The following is a 25,809-nucleotide window of genomic DNA, read 5'->3' on the forward strand; positions in this document are numbered from 1 at the left end:
TGCAGAAATGAGTGCCTTTTAATGCTTGTAATCTGCGCTGTTTATTATAGTTATGTTAAAATCTATTTACAGCTCATTAGAATTCAGAGTATCCAAGGTCTGGTTGCTTATAATAATCTAGTGTTCTCCTTATTGGTTTTCAAATAATTGAAACTTTCCTTTTGTGATAACACAGAATCAACCAGTATTATTTCCAGTGCCATGAGGATAAATTGTTTGGTAATACTACTAGGTTTTTTTTCTTACTTGCAGTGATAGATTTCTGCTTGACTAGAACTTTGGTTTGTGATGAGGAAACGAATTACCAAAGTTTGAGACTTTGCTGGGCACCTAAAACAAACTGTAATCAAAGAAAAGGTAAGATGACAGTAAGTAATGGAAGGGAATTTTAGAAGCTAAACTTCATGGAGAGTTCTACGTTACTTTTCATTTTATTAACAATAAAAAGCATGGATTATTTTTGCCATGAATAGTTTATACAAAAACATAATTCCTTACTGTGTCAGGATATTAAAATGTGATTAAACAACTATGCCTGGCTGTTTTATTTTGTTCAAGTATTTTTCCAGAGAAATGTTTTGTACTTTTTTGAAAAATATTAAAATTATTGACCATAAAACTTAAGAGAATTCTTTGTTATTTACTAGTTATTTTTTTTTATCATGAGCTGTTTTTAAAAAGAGACAGGTACTGATAGGTATTTATTAACTGCTTGTGAATTTCAGCAGTAAAAGAAACTTTCATGTCTATTTGTCACTCTTAAATCAGGTGAAATATTCACGACAGTGTCCCTAGTGTAGACCAGAGTTTCTAGCACAAGGTTGGATAAGATTTCGTATCAGCTCTTCTAGTAAGACAGTATTCTTATTAAATACTAAAATATTTTTGTTTCAGTCAAAGAGTACTAAATAAATTAATAACGATCTCTTTAGATATAAAAATACCATCATTTTTAAATATTATGAGGACTTCACCATTACAGCTTTATTTCTATTTGGTTCTGGGTCGGTGTAGGTTATGACAACCAGCCAATACAGAACCGGTATTTTGAATAGCAGACTTGGACTTGTTATGCATATGATTTTAAAATATGGCCCAATTCTCCAGTGGAGTATCCTTTAGTTTGTCGAAGTGAATGGTGTTTGGATTTGTGAAGGTAGACTTTCTGAATCAGTGTGTTTTCTATAAATAGTGGATCATAAAGATGTTTTGCTGTTCATTGTGGTATCTTAGAAGTTGATTATATAGAAGATCTTTGATAGCTATAGAGTCAAATAGGAAATCTGAGTATATTCATTGTGTAAAGGCATACAAACTCAAAGCATATTTACTGTGCATATAGAATCTTCAGTTTGGATATATGCTAAAACTTTTTTATTTAGCCTTATTTATCTATATTCAATTTAGATTTGGTAGGACTTGCCTTTTCCTGGTTTTGAGGAAGTGTGTTTTAGCCCAGGATTTGTCATGTCTTTTCAACTGAGAAAGATGGATGCTAATTTGAGGGCAGTTATGTGAAAGGTATTTGGGTGAAATGCTTCAGTAACTTTTGTTAGTTGCTGCTGCTTCGAAAGGAAAATTATTTCATCTCATTCTTGTGTAGGGAAGGATGGAGAGAATGTCTCCACCGAGCCTGTCTGCTGCAAGAGAGCAAAATACAGGTCAGCCTGCAGCATCAGCTGTTGCATGCTGCTCAGCTGCTCCGAAGGCTTGTAGATAGATGGGTTTTGAACAGCCTGAAACTTGGGCAGTTTACAAATGGGCGATTTGTTCTTTTGTGTAAAGGTCGTGCTGGACGTGTTTCCCAAGGGTATTGTTACAGGCTTGTACACAAGGACTTCTGGACAGACTTTATTCCAGAGAAGTCAGTACCTGGGATACTGGTAAGACTTCTGGGGAACATTAGGAGGTTTTTTTAGTGTATGTGGTCATAGCAGAGACAATAAAAAGAAGTTTTGCTTTACTTTTCCTGAAGACAGTGTACAATTTTAGTAGTTACTAATAACTGTAACACTGAATAGAACTCGAGAAGTAATTGACAAAGACCATTCCACATGGTTTTCTTCATAGAAAGAGATGCATTATAGCAGTGAAATGGATGTGGATTAGAAATAAGCAATCTGTTCAAAAGAAAGATATCCTTAGTTACACAAAATGAATTTCAGGTTTTACTAAATTGTAAACTTTAACTTATTTTTCTTATGAAACACTGTGTCACACTTCCCATGGGGGAGGAAAGTAACAATAATGTTGTCTTCCCTTCAGTGTTGTCCATTGGGACCTACAGTCTTAAAAATAAAACAGCTTGATATGGGGAGACCAAAAGACTTACTGGCAACAGCTCTTTCTCCACCCAGCGCAAGTGGCATTGAACGTGCCATACGTCAGTTGAAAGAGGTAGGCATTCTATTAATGGTGTTAAAATCAAAGTATTAAGTGCATGAGAAATTATATTTGTGGACAGTAGCTTGCTTTTATACCCATTATATCTAGTAGAAGCTTTGCTTTCAAAATACTAGGCTTTGAAAATTTATTTAAGAACTTTGATTTTTTTATACTAATTGATGTTGCTTTGAGATAATTGCTTGCTTTTTGTCTTCTTTTCTTACAAACTGGTCTTATATTTACTTCATCAACTTTTACAACTGAATAAATTTTTATTTCTCTAGCTGGGAGCACTTACAACTTGTGCAGAAACAGACGAAGATCCACATGATGGTGAGCTGACTTTCTTAGGGCGAGTATTGGTCCACTTGCCAGTGGATCTGCATCTTGGAAAACTGATAGTCCTTGGGCATGTCTTCGGGTGCTTAGAAGAATGCCTCATTATAGGTAACTGAAAGAACAACATGTGAGAACAACATTTTTGCAAAAACAAGTGATTTGCACGTTTTCATTTTGATTTGTTTTTGTTACAGCTGCAGCACTCTCTTTGCGGAATTTTTTTGCATTACCTTTCAAACAGCGTGTCAATGAATACAGGTATTACCCTAGATGTTTTACAACTCCTGACTACATTTGGGGACAGAGGACTAAGTTGACCACTAAATGTAATGTTTCATGTCATGAGTCTGATTTTCTGTCGAAGTGCCAAGCAGTGCAAAAAAAAAAAAAAGCTTTTCCAGGGCAGCTGAGATACTAGTTAGTTCACATAGAAATATATTTTAGTATCACAGAGCTAACTGATCCTTTTGTGAGTGCAAGTCCTGATTCTTCAGCTTTGCCTTTCTGATGTGAACATGTGACAGTGTCTGTTAAAATGCATTTTTAAAATAGTAATAAAAAAAATTTTTGCTCTGCTGCTCACAGAGGTTTACCTTCAGCAAGGAAATGTGAATAAGAACAAATAATTACAATAAATGTATTGACCTTATTTATTGAAGTCCTGGAAAGTGTTAGTAGTGGAGCATTCTGAGCTGTATAATGCATTCAATATTTGGAAAAAAAAACCAACCCTGTTGATAGTTCTTTTTGTTTGCATTTCTAGGAGCAAACTGTTTTTTGCTGGGAGTAGTAAGAGTGACTGTATTGCAATTGTGAATGCATTCAAGGTAAGTCTTTTTTCTGGTTTATCTTCCAGTGAAATCTGATAGACCAAGATGGAGCTTCTCACCTGTGTAGGATCAGTGCAGCGTTTGTGCTTTGGAGTTAAAAGTTGTGAAAACTTTCACATTACTCCTAGTTACTGAGTGATACTTCTTGAAGGCTGTGTCCTACTGTATAACACTGTTAGTTCTGAGGAGTTCATTTTTACCACTGTGAAGGAGCTGCACAAGTTTGCACCAAAGTAAGGTGGCAAGAAATGGGTAAAAATGGGTTGCAAGGCTCAGTTTCTGGGTATGTTCCCTACTTTTCAGTCTCTTATGGCTTTTGAGGTATTTGTTCTACTAAGCACATGGAAAACAGCACAAAGAGTGGAGAAAGAATGAGAGCATGCTGCTTATGTCAGTCTTCTGTGTGCTAGAAGTAGGAGCAGATTTTGAACAAGATGGGAATCAGAGGCTTAGATTCTCTTGACTGCCTGTGATCCTTTCAATAAAGGAGCTGTTTTACATGGGACGACAGATTCTTTCCAGTCCGTGAAGGTTTACCTGTGTCATTCCAGCTACTATAAAACTGATACCTCATTGCCCCCAACAGAACAAGTGGTGGCTAACCAGTACGCAGAATGAAGCTTCTGGAATTAGTAACTGGAGGTGCTGAAGAAGTTTCTAATGTAGCCAGTCTGCTCTTTGTGTGCTGCTGAGGATCCCACTGCAGCTGTTACAAATCTTGTTATGAGATTGAAGTCTTCTGAGCTGTAATACTGATGCTGTGCCTTCTCATGCTTCTCTTGAAGGTCTGCTTGGTTTATTTTCCTATGTCTTAATAGTTTGTCTACATCTGCGCTGCTTCAAGACTTCTTTCCAAATTGTATCCGAGCCTTTCTAGGAGGCAAAGATAAAAACCCCTGTCATGGGCAGCAAGAAATTTGTATGTGCTGCACACTTGTCTTCCAAATTACACATACCAAGAACATACAGGCTTTAGTGGTTCAGGAAAGTCTTTAATCACACTGAGTTCTGCTTCCTAATAAACCAGAATTTTTTAGGAGAATACCATTTTGGGGGGCAAGATGTTTTTCATCAACCTTGGAGGTGCTTGAATACTATTGAATTAAAAGATGATTAATTTAAAAAAAATAAATCTCATAAAGCATTTATTAATTTATCTAGACAGGTAAGCTTGTCTCCTGTAATTTGCGCAATTATCAGTAATTGGGATAGAATTCCAGTAAGGAGTATGTTTTAGGTTTTCCAGAATGTTCCTTATTTGTCCTGCAGAGCAGTCTCATCTTTCACCAGATGATAGTCATGTGGACAGTGTTCCATTTCAGCTCAATAAGAGCAGATGTACACATGAACATTTTTGATGCAAATACTGATAGATACAAAATCACGCTGAGTTGTCCTGGTGTGAACTCATTCCATTCTGCTAGCTACCAAGTTGCACTACAGGTGAGAGCAAGTTACCTCTTTTACCTATGCTGTTTTGGTGCAGGTCAGCTTATTTATTCACATCGGCTTGCGGTCTTTGTAAATGGTCGTTAGAGTCAACCTAAAGCAGGACCGAGGTGTTTTTTCTCAGGCTGTGAATATTTATGACCCAGTGACTTGCCATCTTTTCCAACGTGGCTGTGGCTTTCCTGCTACTGTACTTTTGTGTAGGCAATCCACTGATGATCAAAGGAAATTCTGGTTTATCGTAAATCCACTTTAGTCAGGGCTGAAAAATGTACAGCTTTTTTGTGACGTTTCTCTCTTTATTGTAATAATCAAAAATAAAATGCCAGAGACACGGTGATATTGGTAGCTCCCTTTTGGCTGAGGGAAGTTTGAGCTGGTAAATTCTGGTACAGAATGAGTTTTGTGTCCTTTCTCCAGGCTTCATAGCTTTGACTTTGTGATATTTCATTCTGTTCAAATGGGATTTTTTGGTACGTTTGGCAGCTCTGGAGCCCAGTGCCATGGACAGAGGTTGATCCCTGCAGCTAAAAGCGGAGCAGGTGCAGCTTAGGAAAAACTTCTGCTGGAGGAATGTACTATTCAAAATCCAATGGTTCACACTGTGGATGATTTGACAGGTTCTGTAATCTTTTGGAGACTCCAGAATCATTAGCCGCAGATTTAATTTATTCCCTTTTGTGTATGTTGGCCTTTTTTCACTTTGGCGAAAGCTGACATTTTTCTGTACTCTAGTGTCAGAATTTTATGAAGCCTACGCAGGCACGTATGCCACTTGTAGCCACTGATCCTAAGTATCAAGCATCATCTTGTGGGGTTAAAAACTGGCTGGATGGCTGGACCCAAAGAGTGGTGGTAAATGGGGCTAAATCCGGCTGGAGGCCGGTCACCAGTGGGGTTACCCAGGGCTCAGTGCTGGGTCCGGTTCTGTTTAACATCTTTATCAATGACCTGGATGAGGGGATTGAATGTACCCTCAGTAAATTTGCGGACGACACCAAGCTGGGAGGCTGTGTCGATCTGCTCGAGGGTAGGGAGGCCCTTCAGAGGGATTTGAACAGACTGAATCGTTGGGCTGAGGCCAATGGCATGAGCTTTAATAAGGCCAAGTGCAGAGTCCTTCACTTGGGGTATAAAAACCCCAACTATAGGCTCGGGGAAGAGTGGCTGGAGAGCTGCCTGGTGGAGAAGGACCTGGGGGTGTTGGTTGACTACCGGCTTGATATGAGCCAACAGTGTGCCCAGGTGGCCAAAAAGGCCAATGGGATACTGGCGTGTATCAAGAACAGTGTGACCAGCAGGAGCAGGGAAGTGATCCTGCCCCTGTACTCGGCACTGGTGAGGCCGCACCTGGAATATTGTGTCCAGTTTTGGGCCCCTCACTTTAAGAGAGATATTGAGCTCCTGGAGCGGGTCCAGAGAAGGGCGACTAAACTGGTGAAGGGGTTGGAAAATAAAACTTATGGGGAGCGGCTGAGGGAGTTGGGGCTGTTTAGCCTGGAGAAGAGGAGGCTGAGGGGAGACCTGATTACAGCCTACAAATACTTGAGAAGGGATGGTGAGGAGGTGGGGGAAGGGCTCTTTACATTAGTGATGGGTGATAGGACAAGAGGAAATGGGTATAAGCTTAGTCAGGGGAGATTCAGGTTGGATGTTAGAAAGTATTTCTTCTCTGAAAGGGTTGTCAGCCACTGGAATAGGCTACCCAGGGAGGTGGTTGAGTCCCCATCCCTGGATGTGTTTAAGAAAAGGATGGATGAGCTACTTGAGGATATGGTTTAATGGGGATTAGGGATGGTTGGACTCGATGATCTCTAAGGTCTTTTCCAACCTAGAAATCTATGAAATCTATGAAATCTATGAAATCTTTTCTGAGTTCCTTTTATTCTGCTGTATATTGTATTTCCTGTGTGTCCTGCTAATCTGAAGGTGGTATTTCTACAAACCAGTTTGTTGTCCTGGAGAATGAACGCAAGCATTCAAACAGAGCTTCCTGTGCAGTATCTCTATGTGTGAGTGATATGACAGCTTTACATTTTGGATGGCTGAGTATCAGAAAAGAACAGGGAAAGAACTTGTTTTCAAACTCCATGGTTCAGATTAGAATTTCTTCAGGATAGGCTGAAGTTCTGTGAATGATTGACACATCTTTTTTTAAGCCCTTGCTTATGAAAAGGTTGCAGGGAATTAAAAAGGTCAAAAGCTTTGGTAGTGGAAAGAGGAGAATCCAGGGAAGTAAAGCCTAATCAGCCTGGTTTAAGTGATACAATTTTAAAAAGGGAAAGTTTTAAAAGAAAAAATTATGTCAAATAAGTGGAGTTTATTTTTCTGATGTATTATAAGGCTTGGATATGGAAGTGTTTTGTGGTTTAACCCCAGCTGACAACCAAGCACCACACAGCCACTTGCTCACACCCTGCCCTGGAGGGATGGAGCAGAGAATCAGAAGAGTAAGAGTGAGAAGACTCCTGGGTTGAGATAAAGACAGTTTAATAGGGAAAGCAAAAGCCGCACACGCAAGCAAAGCAGAAAAAGGAATTCATTCACCACTTCACATCAGTGGGCAGGTGTTCAGCCATCTCCAGGAAAGCAGGGCTCCACCACACTTAACGGTTCCTTGGGAAGACAAACACCATCACTCCAAACGTCCTCCTCTTCCTTATTCCTCCAGCTTTATATGCTGAGCATGATGCCACGTGATATGGACTATCCCTTTGGTCAGTTGGGTTCAGCTGTCCCAGCTGTGTCCCCTCCCAACTTCTTGTGCACCCCCAGCCTTCTCACCGGTGGGGCAGCCTGAGGAGCAGAAAAGGCCTTAAGACTCTGTGTAAGCACTGCTCAGCAGTAACTAAAACATCCCCATATTATCAATGGGCTTCATCACAAATCCAAAACATAGCCTCATACTAGTTGCTATGAAGAAAATTAACTCTACTCTAGCCAAAACCAGCACAAAGTGGTGGATGTCAAAAGCATTATTTTAAATCAATACATCAGACAGCTTCAGTCAAGGTAGGGAAATGCAGTCTGACTATTTAGCTATGCTGATAGTGCCCACAGGAAGCTGGAAAATTGCACTGTGAGGTGGCATGCTGTCATACTAGAAGTTGTTGATTCTGCAGGCATCTGTCACAGATTTGTTGCCTAATAAAATTATTTTCATCCATATCCTGGGTATGTTAATTTCTCTTCCAACCCTGTTTTCTGGATGCATCCATGTCAGAATTTCATCCGAATCAGTTCACTTTCTCCTTGCTTTGAGACAAAAGTAAAGAAGGGTTCTGAAAGTAGCCTGCTTTATTACAGCATCAAATCAAAGCATCCAAGTTGTTCTATTTATTTATGAATGTTGATTATTTTTAATACTCAGTCCATCTTCTCTCAGAAAACTAGGTGGATAGCCTGTTTTATGTTGCTGTGTTAGTAGGTGGCTAATGTACCTCTCCCAGCACAAATCAGGACTTACTCCTTTAAAGCCTTGGAATGTGACATGCTCGGTCTGGTTTTGGAATACACCCAGATCCAGAATCTCTAAGCTATGTCCAGAAATTCAGTGCCCTAGATGCTGTGTTTGCAATTTAGTTGCAGGACCTGATGGCCGGTTTGAGGCAGTATGTGTAACTGCAGTTCATCCAATAGTGCTTATACTCCTTTTCAGTCTGTAGATGTGTCATTGCATGCCGTAACCTCTAAGCTGAAGGCAGAATAATTGTCTTCCTACAGCAATTCTTGTTCTTCAGTGTGTGTGGTACAGTATTTTTAACCCTGCCACACTTTTAGCCTTCCGTTAATGCATTCTTAGAATTACATTTTGCAGCCACACACTTTGTGTGCTCACATATAGAATCATAGATTCTATTCTATGAATCATTCTGTGAGTTCATATCTGTGAGTTCTTACCCATTCTCAACAAGGTAGAGTAAGACTATTCATAAGAGTGAGAAGTATTTATATCTGCTTAAGAACCAACCAGGCAAGCGTAATATTGGACTTGAATCATTAAATAATTAAGGCTGGAAAGGACCTCAGGAGGTCTGTAGTCGAGTCTCCTGCTCAGAGCAGGTTCAGCCATGAGGTTAGTCAAGGTGACTCAGGGTTTTATAGACAAGATCCTCAAAAACCTGATCTAAGTTGGCCCTGCTGTGTGGGATGTTGGAACAATTGATCTGAAGAAGTCTCCTTCAGCCTAAATTACTGTGATTCAGATTTCCTTATACTCTTTTGTGCTCAAAGACTTGTAGTCTGTGTTAGCTCAGGGGCACCTCTGGTTTTTAAATTGGTATTAAAAATCATCTTCAGTATAGGTATGGAAAAAACAATACTTTTAAATGTCACATAAATACTTGTAGTAATTATTACTAAAGCACTGCAGTTTGTGCCTGACCACTGCTCTGCTTCTTTGTTAGGCATGGCAGACCTGCAAACAGAAAGGGGAGCTGAGGCATCCCAAGGTTGGTTAAACTTTATTTCTGCTGTTCTATTCAAGGTCGGTGGCTTCAGTGCTGGAGTTTTTTGTATTTGTAGTAAGGAATTTTTGCTAGCAATCCTCCTTTATAATAGTTAAGATTTTTCATAAGTAAATAAAAGTGTAGGCTTTTATGAGTCTTTGAATCCAGTCCTGAGAATTTGAAGGCAATCCCTTGTATCATCCCTTTAACAGATGGATCAACAGTGGCTAGAGGGTTTGAAATCCAAGCTGAAAATGGAAATCGAGCTGTAGTTGAAAAAAGTATTTTTAGTATGCATAAGTGTCTCTTTCTGTCTTTTTAAAGAAAACACAAATCTCCCCGCCCCCCCCCCCCAAAAAAAAAAAAAACCACAACACCCAAACAACTAAAAACAAACCCCCACCCTGAAAGATGGAAGATCTTTATGTGCATTAGTCACAAAAAAAGAGTAGGATTGAAATAACTGTCCAGTCTTTTTTTTTTTTTAATAAGATAAACCCCTTTTTATTTCTCTACGTCTTTCAGAGCATAAGATGCTTTATGAACTCCAGTGTGGAACATACAATGAGTTGTAATGAGTAGCCAAGATGGCCAGAATCTGTCTGATAGTTATGCATCCAGATAAAGAAGTTCTGGTTTTTTTGGAAGGAACATGCATCTTAAAGTAGATTCTGTAGTAGCAACACAGAAGAGTTGGACTTGTGGGTTTATATGAAGAATTTAGATGACCCACAGCTGCCCTGGTGGTAACCAAAGTATAGTTTATTACTCAAATATATAATTGCCTTATGTTTTCATACATGTCATAATACTCGATTGATACGGATGCGAAGAAAGCTGTGAAGTCCAATCAAATTCCTCCATCGCTGTGTGTAAATATTATTTGTGTCTATGCAGAAGAATATGAGAGAAAGCTTACTAGCAGTAGAAGAAACTAGTTTCTAACAATTTTCATGTTTGCGTTTTTCACTTTCTTTTCCAGGAAGAGCTTGAGTGGGGTCGATCAAATTGTATTAATGTCGGTAGAATCAGAGCGGTAAGATGAAATAGATAATATTTTTTAAAAGCATAATGATGTAACTTTCCTTATTTTCTACAAATGTTGAAATCTTGGATAAGCCTACTGTGTTATTAGGTATCTATCAATATCTATAGATGCATATTTTCTTTAAATGAACTGTGAATTTTTAGGTTTTGTTTCTTCTTCGGAGGAGAAATGGTAGTATTTAAAGTTGTCGGAGAATATTGGGACTCCCAAGTACAACTTAACAGATCAGACAGAAGCTTTATTAGCTATGCTCATAAGAAGGGAACATTCGGGCAACATTTCCCCCTCTGCTCCTCTCTTTTCTCTCCAGTGGATGCAGAGAACCCATTTACATACGGTTTCAAAGAAAGCAAAGCAGTGAGGAAAATCATTTTAACGTTAACAAAGCCCGGTGTGTATTCTTGTGAAGAATGGACTTCAGATAATCGTTGAGATGTTAATAAGGCAAATACCCATGCCTGGGAGGGATGGACTTGTCAATTGCCAGCCAGAATTGGCACCATGAAGATGACTCTTGGTGGAGCTTGTAGGATTGGCACATCCAGTATCATTTTAGCTCAGAAATGAGGGTTGGAAACAGTCACAGACCACTAGCTTTAGACAAAAGGAATTTTCCTTTTGTTAGGATATAAATTTCTTAGCCAGACCTCTCAAATACTGAATAATAATTTTCCACCACAAAGTGGTGCTAAATTGTTAACTGTTCAATGTATTTTTAACATTTTTTTTAAGAGACCTCCAGTATTATTTGCTCATTCTATAGATCCTTCAGATACACTGGTTGGAGTATGACTGCCATTTGTTGTTACATAGCTTTTATCTTATAGTTAGGACAATTTTAAGCAAATACAGTTATATAATGCGGACTGGACTTGAAAATTTGTGGGGCTTTGTTGCTGACATTACTGCAGCAGTTAATGAAAACTGTATCAACAACAGGTTTCAAACTTAATGTTATATACTGAGAGCAGAAATAAGTAAAACTCCTGAATAACTGGCTGGCAGAGCGTGGCCTTGCCGATTATTACAGCAATTCATACCTTTGGCATGAGTAATGTAGGGCCTGTGTTCGAAAAGCACAGGAAAAATAAAAGCTTTTCACAGTAAGCAACCTTCCAGCTAAGAATGCCAATAGTTTTCAATAGTTTTTTAGCTTGTAGATCTGATATGAAGGAAAAAAAGAAGAGAAAAAGGCAAATTGTGTAAAAATGGAGAGCTGAAGTATCAGTCCTTTGTGATAGCCTTCTGGGTACTTGGTGTTCTCTTGGCCTGATTTCAGGTAATTCAGGAAGAGGTTGTGCACGACATAATGGTTCAGGAGTTTAGAATGGACACCTGCGCTAACACTTAGTAAGAAGATTTGGAGTTTTTTATTTGCCATGCTTTCAGATACTAATTTTATAATTCCTTGTGTGGAAGTGGATTTGCAGAACTGAGGCAGTGACACAGGCTGGTTTCTGATTATGGCAGTTGTTCTATGAGGAAAATAACAGGAGTTTTAGTATCCTAAAACTGCCAGCAGCAGAAAGCAAAACGTAGATATGAAGCAGTTGAGCAGACTGTACTTCTCTACGTTTGCTCCAAAATCAGTTGGGACAATGAAGGCATTCACTGTGTGATCAGAGGGCCGGTGGCTACTTATGGAAGCTTCTTGGAAATGGTCAGGACTGAAAGCTTACTACGGCATGTTCTGCTGTGGGGCATGAGTTTGGTCTCTCTCAGTCAACACAGTCTGCTGAACTGAGGGTACAGTGTGTGGTCACTGCTACAGTTAGGTTCATGTTAGCATCTTTTTTACTTTTTAAGATAAAAACCCAAGATGTTTTAAATGGAGAATCAGTACATCATCTTGTAAAAAGTTACTTCAGTTCTTTTTCTAATTTTGTTCTGTATCGCATGCACATAATATGCTTTGCAACTTCAAAATTCTACTTTTTATAAAGAGGTGTCAAGAAAACTGCTTGAGTCAATACTGAAATTATTTTCTGAAGTACAGATGATGTATTAGGTGAAATGCATACTAGTGTCACCTAAAAATGAAAGTGAGTTTGCCCGCTTATTTAGACTTTTACTATTAGATTGGTATTTTTAGTTTGCGGATGGTTTTGATCTGTTTCATATGTAACTTAGAGTTCACATTTCAGGTGGCGGAGTTATTTCAGAAGTTGAAAATGCGAGTCGGAGCATTTAACATGTGTATTAATGCTCAACCATCTGCTATGGATCAGGAATGTGAATACAGACAGCTCTTCATTTTGCAGGTAATGCTTCACTGACTCTTCAGGGGAGAGCCATCGTTTACAGAATTTATAACTGGATTTTATATACGAGTACTGATGGACTAGTATTACACTTGTCTTTCAAAATTCTCTGTAGATTTGGAGATTACAGCAGGGAGAGAAAAGTAATTCTTTTTGACAACTTAAACAACTAATGTTATTTTTAGTTGTTTGGAATTGACACTAAGTTGGTCCTCCAGCTGTCCATTTGTTGTCCCAAATCCGGGGTTTGTTTACCCAGTGTGTGAAATACCAATATATACACAGAGTCGAGGTATTTTTTGCATTTTTGCGCAAAGATGAGTGCCAGTCCCAAGAGAGCATGCCCCTTCCAAGACTCAGGGAGCATTTATCCAGTATGTATTAGCATATTTACATATTCACTGTTACTCCCTTAAATGATTGGTTAGTTTTCTCTCGCCTAGGATGTAAATTAGCTTGTGTGCTCAATCCGTTGCCTCTGCCCCTTCCTTTTGAGTCTGGGTAAGTTTAGGGTAGGTTGTCTGTGAGTCAGTGGTTGTGATTTCCCCCTGCCGCCTTCACCTTTCACCGAGTTACTGCTGACTCTTGCTGACTTTATGCTTGTGATATTCTTCCAATCTCATTAACCTTCCTCATAGCAAGATGTTTTCCTTATCAGTCTTTGAAGTCCTTGCTTTGGCTCCTCCTGTAGAGATGAACAGCTAACGGAGTCATTAACACTTGCAGGATGTTTTAGATATACAAGGACATGTGTCGTCCTCTTGACTGAATGTTTTAAGTCTCCTCTGCTACCCCTCATTATCTTAAGAGGAAACAAAGTCTACTACGTCTTTGCATCTACACCTTCCCTTCTGACAGTTCATCAAAATAAAACCGCGTCATACTGAGATTATTTAAGCTGCGTATCTAGACTAATCTTTCTTAAAGTCATAAAAATACTCTAGAGTAGGATGGTTTGTGTTGGAAGGCTAAGAACTGATACTTTTGAAAATGATGTTTTTACTTGTTTTGACTGCCCTATTTGGGCCACCACTGGTTTGGTTAGTTATTGGGGGGCTGGAAATTAGATACCTTTCAGCTATTGTAACTTTGTCAAATTTCCGATTACATTTCTTGTCCTATTTGGACTGATGAGTAGTGATTTTATTTTCACAGACCTATTGATTGTTTCAGTGGCGATTAGTTTAACTGTGAAAGCAGCGAACCTTTCAAAGCTGAATTATTAAATACTGTAAAATGTAACATGAAAACTGAACAAGTTTCATGTAGCTATTTTATGTGAATTTATTTAAAATTGAAGGTTTTCTTGAAATCAGAGCTAACAACTACAATTTTCATAGAGCAATTCTGTGTACAAAAATATTAAAATGTTGTAAAATTGTTCCAGAAGTTGAGCTCTTTTCATGAGAAGTATGTTTTTAAGGATTTACATGAGTTAATGTTTAGTCCAAAATGACAGTAATTCCTAGAAAGAGATGAAAGATGATCTTCCTATGAAGATCTGTCAGTATCTCTTTAAGTTGCTAGTGTATCTCTCTTCAATAGACTGAATATAATCTGCTGTATTTTGCAAAATATTTTCTTGATTTCAGGTTGTAATAGCTGGTGCTTTCTATCCAAACTACTTTACTTTTGGAGAATGTGTTGAAAAAATTGCTGAGAGAGACCTTGCTGATAAAGATCCAAAAACAACTGTAATGGTATGTTAAGGTGAATGACAATAAAGAATCAAGTAATAAAAACGTGTAGTGTTCGGGCGGTATTTTCAAATTTTGTTCTGTTTTGGGCAAAGATAGAAATAATTATCTACTGTGATCCATACTTGGAAAGTCGTCTTCTCTCCCATCTCCCTTTCTAACAATATAATAAACATTGTGTGGGTGGGCAATTTTGGAAGAATTCCTTCTGAGAACTGCCCCTATGCATTTGATTGCTTGTCTTGCACAGGCAAACAACTTTCATTAAACTAATAAAAGATTTATCTGATTGAGTAAGTGCAAGTTTGAAATGGCTTTGTTGATTTAGCGAAACAGTACACAATCTAAACTAGGAAAATGTTTGTTGTATCTGAACTAGTATAATACTGCAAAATAACTATGAGCTACGCTTGAAACAAAACAACTTACAAACCAGTAAGCCTCAAACAATAGACGTGTATTGACACAAGAGAAAATAGTTAGATGAAATGGTAGGAGAAAAACTCATAGAAGCTTGCTGACAAGGAATTTTTTTGTGCTTTACTGCTTACCCAAGAAGGGAGGCTAGTTCTATACTGAGGAGATGCTGGCATGGCAATATATGTGCACAAACGCATTTGTGTGTGTTTTTGAAGTTTTTAACATATTGTTTTAGGATATTGAAGGAAAAAAAAAAAAGTCCTGCTTAACAGACTAAACACAATGTTGTGTAATAAAGGCAAGATTAGTCTTGCCACAGCAGCACTGATTAAGATTAAACTGTTAGATCTAGGGAGCTGCTTACTTTTAATGTATGTAACTCTTGATCGGCTCGTATGTCAACTGCTTGTTATCTTGAAGAAGAAAGAAGTAGCTGCTCTATCTTCATCAGTGTGAATGATCTTCCTGGGCACAAGTGCTGCAAGTTCCTCGAGCTCTCAATTTGAGAGACTCTTCTTATAGCCATATGATGCTCCTAATGGTGTGTGTCAAAGATATAAAAGGTAATTATTCCTCCCGCTCCCTGGTCTCTCTAAATTATCTTGTCTTGAGGCAGTCTGACCTAGACCGTGGTTTTGACCAGCAGCTGATTTAGTACTGTAACTTCAAGGCATATGAAGATTTCCTAAACATAATGTGTTCTTTCCTGTCTAAGGTTGTAACAACCAAAGAGAAGAGACAGTTGCATAGCCCCTGAAAAACAGTTCAAAGTCCAGAAGTTTGAACTTGGTAGTTAGGAGTTCCGTAATTCTGTATTAAAGCAAGATCTCCTATAAGAGATTATTGAGTAAGAAAAAGGTAGAGAAATAGATATCTGGCTACAGTGGCATATGAGCAGTTGTGGAACTACAGCCTTAAACTGATGTAAACCAGTGCTGCGGGAGTCTTGCTTTGCTTTTGACTGCACACGCCCTTTTCTTATGTTGGATCTCATCTGCCGCCTGAGTCAGTCAGGTGTTTAAAGTGGGAGAAAGCTATTCTGTTGTTTTGTAGAGTTAGTTTTCAAGCTAGTTTAGCTCACAGAATTTGTGAAATGCATGACTCTCTCTCTTGTTGCCTTGGTCATACATGGTAAAGTCATAATCCATAATACTCAACTATATACAATCTATGGAATTCACTATACTTAGCATTATGCAATCTGATATACTTAACTAAATTGTTGTTCTTAACAGAACGCCTTTGAAAAGGTGTTGCAACTCCAGAAACTTTGGCAATTGGTAGTGGTTTCAAGATTAAAACCCAAGAATAAGGAAATTGCTTCATAATTCTATTTGGAAGAGACCTCATGAAGTCATCTAGTCCAGTGATAAAGTCAAAGCAAGATTAACAGTGAATTCAGACCGTGTGGCTTAGGCCTTCATCCACTTGAGGTTTTTAAAAGCTCTGAGGATGGATATTCTGCAACTTCCCATGGGATCCCACCTACAAGTTCCCTGAATAAACCAAACTGTGCTGTCCTAGACTTCAGGATGTGTATTCTGCTAGTTGTCTTCCTCATACTCCTCAGATCTTGAGCTCCCTTCTTTCCTGGTTCCTCTGGCCCAGGCTGTGGTTGATTATCACTTCTATAACAAGTTCTACATTGTTTGCTAACAGCAGATCCAGAAGAGCCCTGTTTGACACATCACCAGTGTTAAGAAGTTACTTTCAACATCCTTCAGAAATCTAGGAACTTGTGTCTTTCTAGCAGGTTATCAGGGAGCTTATTGACTCCCTTTAAGACGCGGGATCTGTGATCTGGAGACCTCTGCAAGTTGCCTAAAGATTGTCTGCTTCATCCCGACTGATGCTCTGTTACAAATTCCCATCTCAGCGTTACCCTTATTGACCTCTTTTCTTAACCTGACCCACAAGAACTGGGTTGTCCCACTGTCGTCTTCATCTAAGAGCACCTTACGTTTGACCTACTCCTCCGCACAGGGAAGACCAGGAGGTTGGTTTTTGTCTGTCACAACTAAGAAGTGTGTATCCATCCGTAAGTGCTCTCCAGTTGTGCAAGCTGTCCCAGCATACCTCAGTAATTCAGTACATGGTAGTTCTGCCAGGACGTGGAGGTCTGTAGCTCCCCGTGTATCCCAGGCTACGTGTGCTGCCTAGGATATAGTTCCCAGTGATGGACAAGGAAGCATAGCAATCCATTGTTTTTCTGTTGCAAGCAAAAAGAGCGATACTAGAAGCTTCTAGGAAAATATCAAATAAATATATCTAATTACAATCAAAGCTGCTTCGTTTGTAGTTAAAGAAAACATTTATCTACTGGTTTGAGGCAGTAGGACAGCATTAGCAGCAGAACTCTGATTTTATTGTCTTTTGAGATTTTTTAAATTTAATACAGTATATAGCATTTTTTAATTTGTTGGGGTTTAGGTTGTATAGCACTATTGCAGCTCCAGGAGGAAGCCAACTATTTAGGTGAACTTAATAATGCATTAAAATAATTGAATGCATCCAAATTTAACTTCTTTTTCTTAACAGCTGAAGAAAATTCCTCCCTATGGATATTTATACCATAAACAGTTGCAGTCACTGTTTAAACAGTGTGGGCAAGTAAAATCTATTGCCTATGAGGGATCAAAGTAAGTATAAAATACTTCAACACATTCTCAGTTATGGATGTAGTAATCAAGTTCTTTATCAGTGGTGCACTGACAAAATGACTTTATTTCTTCTCGTCTCTTTGCAATCAGTAATTTATTTTTAATGCATTGGCTAGAATAAGAAAGGTGGTTTTGAATTTTGATATACATTGGTTGGAATAACATTAGATGAACTAGCTGAGTTAGAGACCGCCTTCCGTTTTGTCTCTTCTGTTGTCTAACAGTGGACCTTAACTGCAGCTGATCTGTCTGTATTTATTTCTAAGCTGTACGCTGAATTTAGCTCATGTGTACAGTCAGATGGCTTTGCACAAAATGCGTGACTGTCTGGTTTAGCTAATCTTCTGGCTAACCTCGGACTGCAGCTGCCCAAAGCTGAATTCGTGTAGCCCTTCTTATGCCTTTTCCAATTTTTAATTCTTTTCTTATTCACTTATATTTTCACATCCTTTCTATTCGTATTAAATATACTTGGTATATTTGGTATGTGCTTATGAGACTGTTATAAAGTTTTCTTATAACCATCATCATAATTAATGTTTTAAGGTGCATAACAGCAGTAGGCAAAGCTTGTGAGGAACCTACTTTTTACTGTTTACTGGCCTGCTAAGATAAAGACACGGAGAAGAAACAATGGCTGTTGTGGGGTTTTTGTTGGGTTTTGATTCCTCATCAGGTATTTATTGCGGTTTTATTTGGTGGGTTGTTTTGAACAGGGCTTTCGTGGAGTTTGCCCGTAACCCATTGGAGGGCTTTAAGATTCTTCCTGCAGTGTACCTGTCACTCAAGATGTCACAGCTGAAAATTCCTCTTGAGCTGAATGTTCATTGCCCGGATCATATTGAAAGGCAATTGCGAGATGAGAGAGCTGCAAGTGTGAAATCTCTAAGGTAATTTTATTGCATATGGAAAATGGATTTCTTTGCAGTGTAAAGCTGAAACGAAGTCTGTAGGATTCAGTGAGAATTTCCTTGGAAGTGTCACCAAGGAAGACGTTTTAGGTTCAAAAACCAGATGTGTAAACTTTGCGTAAGCAGAATGTTTTTGCAGGACTAGAAATAACATGATTGTCTTAAATATTTCTTTATAGTTAAAGGTGACTTACTGCTTAAGAGAATTCCAAGTATACACTGTTGGGTTTTTTTTAAAGATTCTCGTCCATTTGCCTTTGGCATATGGAAATATGGATGTACACAGTAGTTTGTGTTCATGCTAGAGACAATGTGGGGATTACTAGAACCAAAATATGTAAGGAGTGGCATTTGGGGACATACAAGAAAGGGAGGGAGGAGGCATATAACAACAGAAACTAGGGGGAAATGTAGCAACATAAGGTGGGGAGCCATAATAGAAAATACTGATGAGGAACGCAATGTAGGGAGTCTCTTTGATCCACACCTGCTTTTACTAGAAAAATCCAGCACGTGGATTTCATTGTTATTATGTGCTGTCTGTGATTCTCAGCTTCAGGTCATACAAGTGACTTGCTGAAATGGTAATCTGCCTAGCTCCTGATTGGTCTGTATCCACTTTGGTATTTTAAAATAAGAAATCTAAAATAAGAAGGCAGGAATCAACTGGAAAGGTTAAAATGCGGGTGAAGTTGATTGTACTTAGTTTTTAATAAAGCATTTTAGCGGTTTCACTGTGCCCAAAACAGCCCTTAGAATCTTCGTGAAAATTAATTCTTGAGGAACTCAAGAAAGAAGTCTCCTAGGCTGGAAGATTAAAATGAGAGTTCTTAACTTTTGTCAAGTAAAAAGAATATTATATGTGTATAAAAAAACATGCTGAATTTATCTTTGTACTGTAATGCACTCAATTTATTTAAAAAAAATAAGCTTAGAAGGCATGCCATAGCAAAAAGCCTCACTATTTAACCTTAATTCTTTGGGTTTCTAATAAATTCATGGCACAGTTGCTTCTTGGAATGTATCTTCCTGTGTTTGGTCATAACAGAATTCAGACAGTTTCTCTGTGGTATTTTGGTTCCGCGTGGTCATTTTATGTTCTAACCAACTTCATGTATTTTTAAATAAAAGTCCATTGAGTACATAAATTTGCCCTAGGGACACCTTGGGAAGCCAATGAAAGCAAAAAAAAATTGAGCTCTTGAGTTTTCCCTTGTGAGTGAAGTATTTAGCATCTTTATTCCGTATTTAGAGTAAATGTGGACTGTCAGAAGCAGACAGTGGAGCCTGTGAAAATCTCATTTGATACTTTACACCAGTTGAAGATGATCCCAAATGATTTTCTGCCCATCAAGATATCAGAGGTAGGAATGTTCTACATATGAAGTAGGTCATATCTAATAATTGATACCTAGATAACTTTGCAGAGGTGAATATTTGACAAGCTTAAATTAAAAGAACGGGTGCCAGTAATGTTTTTAGCACAGCGATGTCTGTGATGGGTACGGAGAATATTCTTGGTCTAGTTTTCAGTTGTTCTGTGTTAAACAGTACTCACGTGTCACTTGACAGAATTTGTGGCATTCGCTGACAGAAGATGTTAGCTGGAAGTAGGCATAAGTGTAAAGATTGATGGGAGACGTAAAATATTTGTGTACACTACAGAAATGAGAATCAGTAGGTCTTTGGGCCATTTACCGGGTTATTATTAACTGGCAGTTTCCTTCGGAAACTGTAGATGTGAGAAAGGAGGTGAATTAATGGTCATGCGTGCTCATTCGGAAGAATGCTGCATGCCTAAAAGATGATGTGTTAGGGGAAAATTACATGTATATATGTTTCTGAATTCTGAAGCTGAGAATTTTTAAATCTTGTGTCATTTATTGTCTTCCAACCAATTTAGTAATAGCAAGCAATGTATATGCTGCTGAAATAAAAATAATAATTAAAAAAATCCACTGAGCTAGTGGAAATTATAGGCTGGAGTATTAAAACAGCTCTTGATAGTAGTGACGTGTTTTGCAAGTGCAGAAAAGAATTTTTTCTTCATTTTTTTCAACTAAATCTCTTGAATCAAAAATGCTAATGGATTTGATAAGACACATCCCAATCATTTAGCTGTCTGTACTACTTCTACTTAATACATCAACTTTAATGATCATATGTGTTGTAAATAAAGATGCTTTTTTTATCCCAAGCGTTTGATGTAAGATCAGAAATGGTATATGACCTCAGTAAGCCATTTGAAAAGATGACTTATTTTATCCAATTTGATTTATATGGTGGTGTGTTCTTTTCAGTTTCTTAAAGGATGGCTAATGATAGCAGTAACAGTGCTGATCTGCTGATAGATGTAGCGAACTGGTATTCTTTCACTAATGAGAGAAATGCTCCATATCTGTATGTATCTAATCCACTGTATACCTTATATTTTCTATATCTTAATTTAGTTTAGAAAAATGGAAGCAGTCTTTTCTTAATTTTCGGTATTTTAGTAATGCTTAAATCAGAGCCTTTTTAGATGAAAAGCGTATTGCAGTTGCACAGCAAATAGACATTTTAAATACCATGTAATTATGAGAGAGAAATGTTTCCCTGTGTTATTGCAGTATGAGAACATTTCTCTGTGTCAGGAGTAGCAATGCTTTCATTTATTTTGCTCAGATGTGTTTTGTATTTGATGTAGAAGAATAAAATAATACGAAATCTGATATTGTCTGATTTTTATACTTGCAGATAGTAGAAGCTGGACACTTCTGGGGTTACAGGATAGATGAAAAAAATAGGACTCTACTCCAGAATCTAGCTGCTGAAATTAATTACCAGAACCTGATGGATTTGACAGTGTCTCCACATCCAGAGTTGGTCTGTCTGGCACCATTCCCTGATCTGGAAAACAGAGAATACTATAGAGCTCGTATTCTGTATGTTTGTGGAGATTTTGCTGAGGTACAATAATCCGTTACGTCATACTGAGTTGGTAGGATGTAATTGGGTTAACAATCTTGGAGCTGTGCTTTATTTTTTACAAAGCGCTACGTTAATTATAAATGTTCCAGTAAAGAAATATATAGAACTAGAACTAAAGTAAAACCTTAATAGAATGTTACCAGAATAGATGCATTAAGTTTTTTTTTCCAGAATACAGGAATATTTTAGTATTAAATTGAGAGGCTGCTGATACAGTAAAGCATCTTGTGTGCTGAAGGCAGAGCGGAGCAAAATAAAGACTAAAACCTCTAATAACTTTGAAAACACGGTAGAAAATGCCTAGACCAGAGTCCAGTGCTGCATTGCTGGCAGGAACCCCATCATTTCCTTTTCATAAATATATTGAGATCCATCTGAAAAGTAGGTTTCTTGTCTCCACTGTATTGGCAGTTTTCAGTCATTCATGGACAGTTCGTCTAAGCTTGTTCTTCTGCCAGTGTTTCTTCCCCTGTTTTTTGTAGATTTTCTTCTTTTCCTCCTCTTGTCCCTCCCCTCCAGTTTTTGTTTATCTTTTTCTTCCCGGACTTTGTTTTGCTAATTGAAGCAAGCTGCACTCTTTTTCATCTCACATACTACATTGACTGTTCACCTGGTCTCCATCTCACTGTTTTGTTTTGACCTCAGTTTTCTGATGCAGAATTATATGTGCCCCCGTACTTCCAGTTCCACCTTTGCTAGTGCAATGATGCTAGTATTCCTCTTCCAACAGTGTGTTTCTCCGCTGCATTCAAAAGTACTTCCTGTGGTGCATGCCACATTTGCTTTTTCATAGCTTTTTTGCATAGACTGCCTCTTGGCATCTATTACTCAGTTCTGTCTCCTTGGTAATTTCCAACTAATTAGAATTTATAAATAATAGTGGAGCATTTATAGTAGAAAATGTTAAAAATTCCAAGGGATATGATCTTTTACTTCATACCATTTGGTTTTCCCTGTTCCTTTTTTAGTTCTCAGGGCCATTCAGTGTGATCTTTTCTTTGTATCAGTGTTTATGTTGCTGAGTTCTATGTCATCAGCAAATTCATCAGAACGTTTTGGCTTTTTGTGCCGAGATGAGTAGTGGAAATTAGTGCCACAGTTCGAGATTGGTATTCATTTTTCAGGCCAATACTTTTCAGCAGTTAAAGACGTTTTTTTTTATTTTTGTAAGACAGGCCTTTGCACAGCTTATTCCTCCTTTGAATTTCTTGACTTCTTAACACAGCTGGGTGTCACCACTATAGAGTTAATACTGAACATGTCACCTGTTTAAAGTCATGGAAAACTAGTGAATGAAAGTGCTAATCTCATGACTCTCTCTTTTGCATTTATAAACAGTCACTGGATCCTTGTTAGCATTTGCTTATCTAAAAGCAATTAGGTAGTGTCACTCACTGTTAAGACATAAGGTTATATTGATTTAATTGCAGGGGGATAATTAGAGCCTTTCAGAGAAATTTGCCTTTTCTAGGTTTAGCAGATTATTTGCATTACCAATGGATATTTAAGCCAAGGGATCAAATAATAGACGTGATAAAATTTGACCAATTATTTTTGACATTACTTCATTTGCACTTTTTCTAGACTCTGTATTTGCTTCCGTTCCACTTGATAAAATTGTGTTGTACTGTAATTATTAAACTTCGATTGTCACTTTCCTTGCCACTAAAAGTAGCACTTTTAATGTTGTAGAATCTCTGCAGATGCTCTTGATTTCTGTTTCCAGGTTTTTTTTGTAGATTATGGCAATAGATCAAAAGTGCCTTTAAAGAAATTAAAAGAGATTCCCAGAGGTCTTCAAGAGCTTCCTTTCCAGGTAAGGGTGGTGCTATTTGCTGCTGCTTAATAGATATTTTCATGTCTGGTCTGGCAAATAGAAGTGTACTTCAAATCATAATGCTTTTCAGAATAATAATGACGTAACTTGTATTTTGCTAATGGGAGTACCTACAAATCACTTCCACTAACAGGTTTTCCATAGATGTGTACATACAGAGCAGTAATTCTTGTGAGTAACTGAATTGCATTGTATTAAATTGTAGATAAATGTTATCCAGCCTATTTTTTTTCAGGGGCATTTGCTAGAGAAAGAAAAAACAGAAGAGGGGAAAAAATAACAAAATAAATAAACAAAAATCCCCACAACCAAAAAGCCTGAACTTGCTGCCTGACTGGATGTAAAAAACATTTTTTGTATTAATTTTTTTTTAACTGAATGTTTGAACTAGTCCTGTATGTGTGGGGACAACATAGTAGGATCTATTTCTCACCTATAATCAGAAAAACAGTGGCAGGAGAGAGGAAATTGCTCTAACAGCTGCCTTTTGCTGCTTATTGCTTTTTGTTACCAGTTTCTTTGCTGTCCATCAGCTCTGTGAGAAGTAGAATTTCTCTCTGGGAGGAGAATATTGTTCTGGTTCCTCTATCGCTGCTTATGTGCAAAGCTCAGGAGAGTAACAGGCTGAGCAGCAGCTTTGCTCTAATCTAAAGAACCCTCTGAGCAAATGACAGGTTTATGGAGCCTAGAGAGCAGCCTGGAGAGGAGAAACTATCCGTGACTGGTTTCATCTCTTGTCCTCTGCTTAAACCTCGCTGCTCCCGCTGCAGGTGAGCGGCAGCACAGTGTCTGTTCTTGTCTGCAGTGGCAAGTGTCTTGTGTACAGTTACTGTGCAGGGTGTTTTTGCTCTATCAAAGCTCCTGCTCTGCTCCACTGTTAGTTACAAGACAGAATACACAGGAGGTACCTGATTTAAATCTCGTAAAGCTAAAAGTCTCTGGTTTTGCTTTGTGCTGCTTTGCTGTTCTTTGAACTACTGGCTTTACTTGGATCTTTTCAGACAGAACTCTCTTGATAATTAAGTAGTGATCTGTAAAACAAATCTGAGGGACTTTATAGCTACTTTTTCAGAAAAATAATTCTCTTGAGCTTTATATTTACAAATAAAATAACTAGAGACTTAAGATGAAATTCAGCTTTTTGGTTGTCATTGAGATCTTTTTCAGCTGATTGACAGACTTTATTCTCCAAAGCATTTAGTGATGAAAATGAGAAATGAACCAGCAGAAGTATGGTTTTATTTATTTATCTTAGTATTATACCTTGACAGGGTTAATTTTGTTTGGTTTTCTTTTATAATTGATTTTAAAAATGAGTGACTTAATTTTGGCAAGAAGCATCCTTTTTTGTGTTTTCTTCAGATATATTAAAGGGAAATGTTTTTCTGCTTCAGGTCTAATCTTTTAATGACCAGTTTTAATGACTGGCTAGAAAAAAATAGGGTTTCTGTTGTAAATTCATTTGAAGACATAATTACAGATAGTGATTATGGAAAGGGGTTAAATGAGAACTTAATTACTCTTGCCTGCCAGGGACTGAATAGCTCCAGTGGTCTTGCCAAGTCTTCTCTTACCTTAGTTGAAAAGAACTGTGGATTGTAAAGTTTTTTCCAGAGGAGACATCTCTACACTCCTAAGATTTTAATGTGGATGGTGAATTAATACTGAATTATCTTTTATTTATGCTCTGTTTGCTTTCATTCATTAGCACCTACACACAATATTGAAGTGATGCGAGATGTAATGTGTAGCTGCATTGGCAATGACGGAATAGGAATTACACCAGTGGCTTTACAGCAGTCCTAGGAATTAACATAAGACACTACAATAATTAAAAAGTCATTTATAGTTATTAATTCAAACAGTTTATTGAGAAAATGAAAGGTTTTTGTGTTGATTCTCTACTCAAGCAAGTGTTGTTTTCAATGTGTTTGCTCTAGGCTTTAGAATTCAAGATATGCAAGATGCGTCCATCTGCAAAATCTCTTGTATGTGGGGAACAGTGGAGTTACAGTGCTACCCAGAGATTTTCCTCACTAGTAGATGGCTACACTCTTCTCGTGAAGGTGTATTCACTTGTGCATAGTGTTCTTCATGTGGACCTTTTCCGTTACTCGAGGTGCAAATATCTTGTCAATATTCGAGATGTGCTTATTGAAGAATGTTATGCTGAACTAGCAGAAGAATCATCCAAATCACAAGTAAGTATTGAGTAAGCTGCTTCTACATTTCCTGCACTAATTTATTTCAGCTCAAGCTGTCAGAAGTCCTGAGAAGTTGAGCTGAAGTCTTGACTGATGCCATGGAATTAGGCAAGATTAATACTTGAATGGGACAAGATATTTTTATGTGTGTGGGTAATTCATATTGAGCTGTTGGCCAAAAGCATTGCTGCTTTGAGACACCTTTTGAAAGAGAAGTTTCCTAGGAGATCATGGCATCAATTGAACTGCTCCAGTGTTTTCTGAAACTTGGAAAATATGTAAATGTTTTATAGTTTTAACCGTCTTCCTCTTTTATGTTTTATATAATCTGAAATATAAGAATGTTCTTT

At 37.9% G+C, this 25,809-nt stretch overlaps 1 protein-coding gene across 1 annotated transcript in view; it reads left to right on the forward strand.

Annotated features, from left to right (window-relative positions):
* Nucleotides 1-25,809, forward strand: part of TDRD9 (tudor domain containing 9) — an 83,313-nt gene that overhangs the window by 48,847 nt on the left and 8,657 nt on the right. The window contains exons 13-28 of the mRNA XM_086613633.1: nt 253-357; nt 1,786-1,883; nt 2,266-2,397; nt 2,670-2,832; nt 2,919-2,982; nt 3,488-3,551; nt 9,410-9,454; nt 10,434-10,487; nt 12,644-12,760; nt 14,353-14,460; nt 17,416-17,516; nt 18,254-18,427; nt 19,701-19,812; nt 21,185-21,397; nt 23,145-23,234; nt 25,196-25,456. Coding sequence (XP_086469759.1) covers nt 253-357; nt 1,786-1,883; nt 2,266-2,397; nt 2,670-2,832; nt 2,919-2,982; nt 3,488-3,551; nt 9,410-9,454; nt 10,434-10,487; nt 12,644-12,760; nt 14,353-14,460; nt 17,416-17,516; nt 18,254-18,427; nt 19,701-19,812; nt 21,185-21,397; nt 23,145-23,234; nt 25,196-25,456 — 1,901 coding nt within the window. The remainder of the gene's footprint in view (nt 1-252; nt 358-1,785; nt 1,884-2,265; nt 2,398-2,669; nt 2,833-2,918; nt 2,983-3,487; nt 3,552-9,409; nt 9,455-10,433; nt 10,488-12,643; nt 12,761-14,352; nt 14,461-17,415; nt 17,517-18,253; nt 18,428-19,700; nt 19,813-21,184; nt 21,398-23,144; nt 23,235-25,195; nt 25,457-25,809) is intronic.

Source organism: Tauraco erythrolophus, chromosome 6 (assembly GCF_009769465.1).
Source record: "Tauraco erythrolophus isolate bTauEry1 chromosome 6, bTauEry1.pri, whole genome shotgun sequence".
Classification (NCBI taxonomy): domain Eukaryota; kingdom Metazoa; phylum Chordata; class Aves; order Musophagiformes; family Musophagidae; genus Tauraco; species Tauraco erythrolophus.